The 12,057-nt window shown below is 40.9% G+C and overlaps 1 protein-coding gene across 1 annotated transcript in view; it reads right to left on the bottom strand.

Annotated features, from left to right (window-relative positions):
- LOC108435692 (serine/threonine-protein kinase 4-like) overlaps positions 1-12,057 on the bottom strand; it is a 43,716-nt gene that overhangs the window by 1,915 nt on the left and 29,744 nt on the right. The window contains exon 10 of the mRNA XM_017711688.2: positions 8,518-8,645. Coding sequence (XP_017567177.2) covers positions 8,518-8,645 — 128 coding nt within the window. The remainder of the gene's footprint in view (positions 1-8,517; positions 8,646-12,057) is intronic.

Below are 12,057 nucleotides of genomic sequence, written 5' to 3'. Positions count from 1 at the left end.
ATGAACCACCACCCAAATAGTACCTGCTCTGTGAGGGTCCATGGGGGTCCTGACCACTGAAGAACAGGGTAACAGAGTATCAGAGAAACAGATGGACTACAGTCTGTAACTGTAGAACTACAAAGACCAGCTATACAGTAAGTGGAGCTGATGAAGTGGACAATGAGTGTAGAAACAAGGAGGTGGTCATGATGTTACGCCTGATCGGGGTATATTAGGTATCCTTTTAAGCACATATCTGCCAATGCCGTTGTATATCCCTATGTATGTCTAAGATAAGAGATAAGATAATCCTTTAGTGGGGAAATTCACAGTATTACAGCAGCAGCAGAGTAACAGGAGTAAGGCACTCAGTATTAGAAATGGGAAACAGTATAAACCTTATCAACATTATAAATAATAAAAATTAAAGCTAAATCTCTAGACTATTTACAGGAAAATAAGGATAATAATAAATTAAAATAAGAGTTGCAATAAAATAAAATAATAAAAAGAGAGTCTAAGTTTATGATATAATATTAACTATTAATGTAGCAGGAACTAGTCTTCAGACCAAACCAGGACCAAATGAGCCATCACTTCTCATTGGTGTAAGAGAGTGCAGTCTGCACACATCTGAACATGACAGTTCTTTTTCTGGACACTCTAAATCCAGCTGTCAGCTCTGGAATGTTGACGTTTGCCTAAGTTTGTTTGGACAGCGTGGACGGGCCTTAAAGACGACAGGGGGATAAAATCAGGACATTTTCTACTCCACAAACTGCGGTACCACCTTCTGTGCTTCCCTCCTCTTGGTAAAGTGTGAGGATCCAAAAAAGGACTTCACAGCTGCACGGTGTGGCATGAGCACATTAAGTGCTGACAACCCAGCATGCCTACAGGAAGTGTGACGTCATTATCGACGATGACAGACTGCCGTAAGCAAGCAGGCCTAAGTGTATAATAGACGTGAGCTGGCATGTCTGGAGCTCTGTTGACAGACACGTTATGTAAGACAGTGTGCAGTGACTTACTGACAGGAGGGACAGTTTGTTGTCTTACAAGCTTCTGTCTTTCTGAATGAAGCTTAGATGCTGCTGCTGATGACTGGATCCTAAATGCATCCCTTTCTGGTGATTAAATATTTGTTTACATAGAAATTATCCAGATGAAAGAAACTGGCGATTGACCTCTGGCATCAATGCATCCAGGCGACCTGCCCGTTTTAAGGAAAATCTATAAAGGCATTAGAACAAAAGCTGTAGATGTTTCCAAGCTTAATATCGCCAATATTTTCTTGGCCTCCCAACCAGACACGCATCCATTCAAAATAAGATTTAATAAGGCTGCAGTGAATTAGTGGTCATCTGATGTAGTGGCTATAAGTGAATCCAAGTGCTTGGCAAAAAGACAGGTTAAGTAAGACGGGACATTCACTGGGATAAAAAAAGCCAACTCCAAAAAAGCTGGAACGATAGGTACAATGCAAATAAAACTTGCTTTATAATTCTAGTGTCACCTGTATTTAAACAAAGACGAGACGTGTAATGTTTTACCTTATTAACATGCGATTCTTTAACATACATGCTCGTTCTGAAACGGATGCCTGCCAAACGGGCTGAGGCTCGCCACTTTGCCAAAACTACATCAGCAAACAATTCAACGGTTTAAAAACAACATTCTTCAGTGAATGACGGGTATTTTCACCCTCTACGGCGCATGAGATCATCAAAGGAGTCAGGAAATCCAGAGAAATCTCTGCGTAAATGAAAACACAGAAAACAACTAAATGCCCAGGACCTTTGATCCCTCAGACAACACTGCACTAAAAACCAGCATATTTCTATGATGGATATCAACGCAGGAGCTCTGGAATTCTTTGACAGAATGTTCTTAATAAACTACATCAAAACGTTGATGCACTGACAATAGGGGAGGGCAATATGGCCAAAAATATTATATTACAGTACTTGGACATTTTTACGATACACCATATGCATGCATAACAAAATTTAATTTTAACGAGATTTAAAAAGTTGGAACAGACAAAACAGAACCTGTTGTGTCACAATAATAGTAATAATAATAATAGTAATAATAATAATAAATAAACAACCTATGATAATTTTGTGTTTTACAAAATGCACTGCACTACATTCAATTAAACGTGTTCTTTAAGTACTGACAATATTGAAGAAATGCTCAGAAATGCTTATTGTGACAAAGTTGGTCACAATAATGATTAAATACTGCCTACATCTAATCCTCCAGTGCAAGTTAAGGCTGTACTCCGCACAGTCTAAGCCAGATGTCAACAACATCCAGAAATGCTGACAACTTCTCTGGGCTCAAGCTCATCTAAGTTGGACTGATGCACAATATACAATATAACTGCATCCCTAAACACCATATTTCAGTTGTGTGTGTAATATACATACAGAAGTGTGTGGTTTGGGACGCGGCAATAGTTGTATTATGTACATTTTCTATTTCAAAGTGCTGCTCTCTGGAAATGTTAACGGAGAAAGTGTTCACTTTTCAGACGTTTAGTTTTAAATACTGCATCGTTGTCTTAGCGGCGAGGCTGCCGGTGCGTTTAAGTCACAGGAGAGCGTTTCCAAACAGGTTTGGAACACAGTGGAACTGGATAAAGAGTCACAGCTGAAATTAAGCGTTTACACAAAATCGTTCAAATTTAACCGTTCATAAAGAACTTTTACATTTAGACGGATTTTTAATTTACTCGATTAAAGGAAAAAACTATTTAGTTTTGTTATTTTATAGCTGCACTTGCACATCCTTGGTTAAAAATTTTGACAGGAAAAATATATTGGAGTTTTATTTTTTATATTATGTATTATCAGGAAAGTTAATCTATACTATTCATCTATACTGTTGGCATTGTTAGCAAATGCACAAAACAATCTGAAGCTATATATATATATATATACACACACACACACACACACACACACACACACACACACACACACACACACACACACACACACACACAAAGTGAAATCAAGCCAAGCCAAGAAAATCCTTGAAGCAGTTTCCAGGGTAGACGGGAGAATGGTATAAAAAAAATGCTGTCACCAATAGTTAGTCATGGACTGTGGACTTGCTCCCTACACTTGAAATGTGGAGGAAAAAATAAATAAATAAAACTCACCACTTAGGTGGATACAAGCCTCCTGCCCAAGACTACGTCTCTGCTATGCACTCATGTATAATGAAAGTACTCACTCCAGCTACTGGCCGAAGCCCTAGTCCCATGACAGGTGGGGTTTTCCAAGGATGCCACCCAGATATGAACACACCTGAGAATAAGCTCAAGAATGGACTGAATACTTATGTTTACATGCATACAACAGCTTCAATTACACTCTAAGTCACATACCTAATGTTTACCCACACACGTTTCCCACGATGTTAAAATATCTGGGTTGCTTTTCCTCCAAATAGTCCAGCCAATATCAAACTGGACTGCATGTTGCATGTTTTAATCCGTCTAAGACCTTACACTGGTCAAGCATGCCAATGCACTACAATGGATCTCAGGCATTTTCTAAGTATACGTAGAGAACCACTTAGTGTAAACGTTACCATGACAGCGATCATCAAGTGAGGTCCAGTCAGAGTGAGATGAGCAGCAGTGAGCAGTGATTGTGTTTTTAACTGCTTTAAAATGACGTCAGACTCAGGAAAACGTCCTTCACATGTCCTTATTAAAGAAGGCCGAGAGGAAGACGTCGTGCTCTGAGACACATAAGCTGGACGTCCGTCCCGCCGCCGTCTTTTAAAGATCAGAGCATGAACTTCTGTCTCCTCTGCAGACCAGTTTCTGCTCCGCCGTGTTGAACGGTATAAACTCTCACTGTGACGCGACGCACATGCAGAACTGACTTAAACTTTCCGATAGGGAATGTCATCAGATACAGGTGTTTACACGGATATTATTCTTTTATTTAATAGATGATTTACAGGATTACCCACCTCGATCAATCAGACAGAAATTGTATTCCGAATGGCCTCAATCAGAGTAGTATATCCCGATTGAGGTGTTTACATGGACACATTCTATTCCGATTGAACTATTAGTCAGATTATTAGCAGATTATTAGGCTGCATGTAAACAGGAGTACTGTGCTAAGAATGTGGTACATCGAAAAAAACTTTAGCAACATAGAATGTTGTACAAATGGAATTTAAAATTATATATATATATATATATATATATATATATATATATATATATATATATATATATATATATATATATATATATGAATAATTACTATTTTGACTTTAATTAAAACAAAAACAAACCTTTAAATACATAAATATTGACTTTACGTTAAGGCCGGGAAATATCACATTGTTTATTTACTGTTACTGTAATAAACTACATCACCATACATGCTTTCCTGAGCATATCATGGACGTTGGTAGTACTTAAACACTTCCCACCTACATGCTTACAAACAGATGATATCAGGTCATGTTTTGTCGTCAACCTCTTGAAGTATTATGATATTACATGATATTGCCATATTGCCCATTTCTACTTCATTTTATATGGATTTTTATGGGACCATCCTCGTAACATCCATATACATCAGCTGAATACAGGGAATCTGTTTATGTCCATCGCTGCTCAAGACCAACATACATGCAGTGTTAGGAGTCTTAGACCAACATCAGTGCCCAACACAAGACCACTCACTACAGCGGAGACAAACCACAGACATTCTCATCATTTCTTCACATCTTATATACAGCAATCTATTGTCTTGTCTATTGATGTCTTGCATTAGATTTCCAAGCTGCAGTGATTGCTTTTCTAAGACTGATGCTGAAATTTTCATTTCAAAGCTCTCTTCTTGAACCAGACATGCTTTATACGACAAGACAAATCAAGTCTGGTTATAAATAGCGCAAATACTGCTCCTAGGTCAGCAATGTACTACAGAATTTAGGGAGATGCATTCTGCTTTGCAGTCCCACACAAGCAGCCTCAATCAAACGGGCTGAAGAATGGAAAACTACCATCATATACTACTAATTCACTCTGAATATGTCCATCTTTATACTACTATTCAAAACAAGACAAGAAAAAAAAAAACATCTAATCTCTAATTGAATCTCTAAGAAATCTCTAATTGATTTGAGACATGTTGCCATAGAAACATCTTGCCCGTTATCTGGATTTAAAATTAAGCGATTATTTTTTTTTTTTAAGCGTGAGGGTATCATCTGTATTTGATTAGAGGTAACAGTAACAGCCTCTACCCTTCTGGGAAGGCTTTTACACTAGATGATGGAACATTGTTGTGAGGATCTGAGTGCATTCAGACACAAGAGCATTAGTAAGGACAGGTACTGATGCTGGATGTTCAGTTCTGGATCACAAATCATCCCAAAAGTGTTGTATGAAGCTCCATCAGTCCATTGAAACCAGTTCCACTGTTCCACAGCCTCATGTGTGGCTGCTCCAGCGTGGCCCATTCTAATGGTCAATGCTTTTCCATGGAGATTATACAAGCTGGGTGCACTTCTATCAGTAAAAGATGCTCCTTGCATCCTTTAGCAGCTGAATTTAATCATTAAGCCATGCGTACACAGCGTGATTTTAGCCCGATTTTAAGGCCTATTTGGTTGGAGACTGAATTTCATGATCCGGTTGAATTTCAGCTTCATCGGCCGTCATTTGCCGTGCAACGTGAAAGGGGAAACGATGACCGATTAACTGCCCAAACGAGTCAGATGATCGGACGGATTTCTGACGTCAGAACACACACGATCACACCCACCGGCAAAATAAGTCCACACAAGCGTCCATATGTATGACGAGTTTGCTCCATTTGACCGAGTTGAATTGTAAGGTATACATAAATAGGGTTTTTTGTCTTCATAGAGCCGCCTGCTCTTCAGCTTCAGCGCACAGTGTGGCACAACTTCGCTAACCTGCTGTAGCAGTTTGTCAACGATCTCAAACGGCCCCCTGGCTCCTCTGAAGTTCTGCCTTCTACACTAAAATAGTGCCCTGTTTTGTCTGGTATGGGACTGTGCACACGTCTGTATCTCAGAAGGCTATTCATTACACATGTGGTCCACTTGTTGTTCTGATTGAAACAGCTGTATTGAGAGCAGACCTGCTGCGTCAGGTCAGTAGAACAGAGTGTTTTCGTACACCGCGGGCATATAAATCGCAGACCGAACACGAACGGCGATTCAAACCTGTTCACCCTGTTTGGTTGTTCATCAAGGTGAAGGGTGGTCCACTGAGATTAGATATGAGCAGATGCTTCTGCGCACTTCAATTTATCCTGCTGCATCCTTCATTTTCCATCGCACTGCTGCATCCTTCATTTTCCATCGCACTGCTGCTGTTTAATCTTCTGTGCGTGAGACTTTTTTCCCCAAACTGTAACTTGGTCTTTCTGTTCTTGAGGCTTACTGAGGCCTGTGGCTGGTCTCGGCCCACTATGTAACCATGGCAACATGTCCTTGTGATGGTACAAACCTATTAACCAATGGGTTAAAAAAAAAGTCTTTAATTTCCAAAAATGTTGGAGCAAGTCCTGGCGAAACCATATCATGGCAATCTTAGCATTACATTCCCACAGGACAAATAAATGACCTTTTAAAAATGGACCTTTTAACAAAGATGATTTCACAGAAACTCGGAGTGCATGCTTGAGATGCAGCTGAGTGGGAGTGGGAAACCAGAGAATGTGGGCGGAGCCATCTGCTGATTGTTTTTACCAAAATAAATGACTGCCAAATAAGGAAAACCCATATTAAAACCCTACTCAACTGAACTTCATCCAGATCGCATCGTCTTCCAGAGTGACACAGTACAGATACAGTAAAGACAGTTCAAGGGAAAGAGTAATGCTGCTCAGCTCAATGCTTTCAAAATCACAGGAGGTCCAGCAGGTCCCAGTGAGGAAATACCCTCATCACTTAATTAGGGACACTTTCTTGTTTCTGCGCTCACTGTCCATCTTATCAGCTCCACTTACTGTATAGCTGCACTCTGTAGTTCTACAGTTACAGACTGTAGTCCATCTGTTTCTCTGATACTCTGTTACCCTGTTCTTCAGTGGTCAGGACCCCCATGGACCCTCACAGAGCAAGGTCTATTTGGGTGGTGGATCACTCTTGGGTGGTGGTGTGTTAGTGTGTGTTGTGCTGGTCTGAGTGGATCAGACACAGCAGTGCTGCTGGAGTTTTTCACTGTGTCCACTCACTGTCCACTCTATTAGACACTCCTACCTTGTCGGTCCACCTTCTAGATGTAAAGTCAGAGACGACAGCTCATCTGCTGCTGCACAGTTTGTGTTCGTCATCTATAGTCATCAGTGGTCACAGCACGCTGTCCACAGGACGCTGTTGGCTGGTTATGTTTGGTTTGATTGGTTTGGTTCTCAGTCCAGCAGTGACCGTGACATGCTTAAAAACTCCAACAGCACTGCTGTGTCTGATCCACTTGTACCAGCACAACACTTCTTACTTCTTTCATTCTATCAAGGAAAGTTATAGTGCGATAACTGTTATTTTATCGTCCAGACCTAGTCCTGACCACTGAAGAGCAGGATGGAAAGAGGCTAATAAAGCATCAGAGAAACAGATGGACTACAGTCTGTAACTGTAGAACTAAAGTGCAGCTATACAGTAAGTGGAGCTGGTAAAATGGAAAATGAGCGTAGTAACAAGATGTTCCTAATAAAGCGCCAGCCGAGATTTCAATACAATTTGTATCAACTCTTCCCAGGTTAACCAGCGGACTGCGCACTATGAAGAACCTTCTGGGCATCTTCTGTTAAAGCCTCTGTTAACAATGAAAATCAGTGTTTTTCACCTTGTCAGTGTGTCTTCTTGCTCATATTTAGGCTGAATAATCATACCACTATGTTTAAAAGCCAAAATTCTTTCATCAAATTTAGACTTTTTCCCAGCCTCAAGAACTTCAGATTTTCAAACATATCGCCAAGCGATGTTTCACCTCCCCCTACCAATGAGGACCCTAAAGGTTTAAATCTTCACATAATGTAAAAAAATGTTGGTTCTACACCAACCTAAAGGCTCTTCCTAAAAGCTTTAAATTGTGAGGAGGCTCTTTCAACTTTAAAAAGGTTCTTAACAAAAATGGTTCTTAAAAGAGCTTCAAATTGAAGTTTTTTTAGGGAAGCAAAATTGGTTTCTTCAACATCACTGTGCGAAGAACCCTTTATTTTTCGGGAATGTATCACGGAGGGAAAATGCTCAGCTTGCTAAGAACCCCTGACAGATGTCATGTTAGTCAAGGAAATATGTCACAGTACGGAAGGAGAGTAAGTTATGATTTCTGAATCACACTGACTTTAATTTGTTGCCCCATTTTTCCCCATTTGCACTGATAGCACCATCAACACCTACACATACTCCAAAGACACAAACTGCCAAATTCTTGCCTACATATACAGTACATAATGAATAATGAATAAGCTTACAGGCTTTGTCAACAAACTCTCAGCAAACAACACTTACCACCTCCATGTCAGCTTCTGCAGGCAGTTTGCGATTGTCGTTGTCGCTGTTTTTGTTGGCCTCCTTCTCTTTCTGTTCGAAATACTCAAGGAACGACGGCTTAGCTGGCTGCACCGTTTCTTCGCTGCCTAGAAGCAAAACAGAACAAACAAATGCTGAATTGATGAGCTTCACATATATCGGCAAAAAAAACGCCCGTTCCAGCTGGTCTGCCATAGCTTTGTTGACGATTGCTAATGAAGGAGAAAAACTGTAGGAAGAGCTGAGTTTAGTTTTCTTTATGTAAACTGGTGGTTAATATATTATTTGTCGATAAATGGAAAAGAGCAGTTAATATTAATGCAGGGCTCCAGACAAAAAAATAGTTTAGGGAGCCACCAGCTCATAAACGAAAATATATTAATATATGAATATATTCATATATTCAGGGCAGTCATGGGCTGGAGGTTAGGGATCCAGCCTCGTGACCGGAAGGTCGCCGGTTCGATCCCCAGAGCCGACAGCACATGACTGAGGTGTCCTTGAGCAAGACACCTAACCCCCAACTGCTCCCCGGGCGCTGTGAATTGGGCTGCCCACCGCTCTGGCCAAGTGTGCTCACTGCCCCCTAGTGTGTATGTGGTGTTTCACTGCCTAGATGGGTTAAATGCGGAGGTGAAATTTCCCCGTTGTGGGACTAATAAGGGTCTCTTAATCTTAATAAAACAAATAACCCCCCCCTCCCAAAAAAAAACAAAACAAACAACAACAACAAAAAAACCCAACAACATTCAAATGTCATACGTCCTCAACACAACTAGTCGTTTTTTTTCATTAACAAGATTTGGGAGGTGAATTTGGTGAAGGGTAGGTCTTCACATGCCATCCTGGAGGCTGTGCTGGACTGACATTTAAGCTCTTTGAACCCTCGGCTGTTTTTACGCACCTCTTTTTAGAAGTTATTCATTCCTTTTAAATCCATTTTCCAGCTACATCTTCACTCGCTTTGCAATATAATCTGCTTATATGTTCTGATACCTGAGCCACACAAGTTCCTGAAGCCAAGTAGATCAGAAACGTCTTTGTGGTTGTACTTCTGCACTGAGTGCTTGAAGTGGACGGCTGTTCAAGTACATCTTCGTATACGTCTTTGACTAGACTGAGATTGAGCAGACGACCTCTTCAGGTCTGACAGAGATGTAGATTTTCTTTATTTTCTACCCACCAAGGTTCAGCTCGGCTCGTCCGCTTTGTTTGTCATTTCTGCCGCTCTGCTTCAAATCCTGCGAGTTTTTTTTTGAGGTGGACGCGTCATGTGACGCTTTAGCTCTTCAGGTACGTTTTAAGATAAAATAATTAAAGAAAAATATAAAAACAAAACAACAGTAATAAACAGTTACACATTAAAAAAATTATAATAAACCCAAAGTCGCTCCCCGTTGCCACTTTCGACTTATTTTATTACTCACAAATTAATAGCTGCGGTCACAACTGCGACCCTTTCAGCCGCAGTCTCGAGCCCTGTAACGACCTAATACTGAATTTCTGTTTTTAGCTCACGCATGCACGTGTGTCAGTCGAGGACTGGAGGTTAGGGAACCAGCTCTGTGACCAGAAGGTCATCGGTTTGATCCCCTGAGCTGACAGTACGTGACTGAAGTGCTGTTGAGCAAGACACCTAACCCCCAACTGCTCCCTGGGTGCTGCGGATAGGGCTGCCCACCGCTCTGGGCGAGTGTGCCCCCTGCCCCCTAGTGTGTGTGTTCACTAGTGTGTATTGTGGTTAGATTACGGAGGTGAAATTTCCCTGTTGTGGGACTAGTAAGGATCACTTGATCTAAACATGCAGTCCAAGAGGTGGGAATTTCATTTCTCCACAGTGGCCTTTTTTAGCCTTGAATCAGGTTTATTCACGGAGCACTGATGATCTTAAACACTGGGCATTCACCTTCACATTCACCTTTTTCCTTCATTTTATTCTTGAGAAAGATTTTGCGAAAACGTCTGAATCAGATTCGTGACGCGCAGAACTGTTCACACCTCCGTGCCCTTGAGTGTGTAGATTCTGTTACCCAAGAACAAATCCCACAACAGAAAACGCTGCTGAGCGTCAGAATCTCTGTGCAAACTGTGTAATTAAGAAAGGTTCTTATAGTTAGTGGTTGTTAGTAACTGTAGTCAGTTAATTCCATTTCCTTGGTATTTATTTTTTAGTTGTTGGAGGTCATCACATACAGTGGTGAACACTGTGGATGCTTTGGATAAGAGGGCTAAATAGAGTAAAACGCATACATAAATGAATGTAAAACATTAAAATAAAACTTATATGGAAATAAATGACTGTTTTATGATATCGGCATCAGCCCCAATCAGGTATGAATTACTGGCTATTGTATCAGATCCAGAAATTCCCAATTGGTGCATCTATAACTTACATGTGTTTTAAAGCACATTACAAACAGCATGACCTACGGTTGGGCTTCCAAGTTCATCAATAATTTGTATAACTGCTCCTAAACAGGATAAACTTTGCTCTACTGCTATTTTTGTACAATGTCCTTGTGTGTATATCTGACCATGTCATGACGCAACAGACCTCCAAGCCACCCACTGAGTGAAAAATCAAAGCTCATCATTTATTTAGGCTGTTCAATTATTCAATCATTTCCTCATTGTCTTCCCTTGCTCTTCTGCTCTGGCATATGGAACATGCCTCATATACACAAACACACAACAGGCTAAATAATCTACGCCAACAGAAACGAGTACAGAGCTGCCCTTCTACCCGACATGACCAAGAATATGAAGTTATCAAGTCTGTCCTTGATGTTTGACATGACTGCGGCTAAAAGCTCGTCAACAAAAGCTGAACATCACCTTGAAAATACAGACTTGCTCAGGCGTAACTTCCTTTGCACATCGTGCATACAGAGAACTCCACGGTCACCAAATCCATTTAAAGAGCAAAAAGGAAGAATGCTGAGGGTTAATTCCCAAGTCTTGCTACTCTAGTGAGAATTCACTTGAGCGCTAGTAAAAGAATCGAAAATTACCAAAATTACTCCAGTAAAAAAAGTTGATTACTGTTATACAGAGTGATTCAAAAAGATTCGTCTGATTTCAAAGGACAACCGTGAGGCGCCGAGGAGCCAATCACAATCCAACTGTAAGAGGGGGTCATAGAGTTTCTGACTGGCTCCTTCAGTCTGAGAGGAGCTGAGACCCCTGAGCAGAACGTTCTGCGTTCTCCAGGTCAATAAGAGTGAATCCGTCAGAACTGTGCAGCGGGATGTTAATCAGCAGTGAAGTTCCAGCAGCTCAGAGCGTTCGGCGCTGGTTCCTCAGCACTGGATGATCTCCGAAATCCCACTGAAAGAGCCGTGAGAGCAGCGACGCCCGACACTCAATCCAGTATGGGATGAGTTTGACTGTGGTGTTGATGTCGTCCGTCCAGCTGGAGGAGGTTCAGACTGAGACCTTGTACAATTACATAATAAACTTCATGCTCATTTAAAGCATTTAAACCAGTTCACTGCACTGATCTGTAACGATTTAGAAGAG

This window comes from Pygocentrus nattereri, chromosome 26 (assembly GCF_015220715.1).
Source record: "Pygocentrus nattereri isolate fPygNat1 chromosome 26, fPygNat1.pri, whole genome shotgun sequence".
NCBI classification, from domain to species: domain Eukaryota; kingdom Metazoa; phylum Chordata; class Actinopteri; order Characiformes; family Serrasalmidae; genus Pygocentrus; species Pygocentrus nattereri.
The sequence above is the reverse complement of the archived record's forward strand: the minus strand, read 5'-3'. Positions and strand labels throughout refer to the sequence as shown.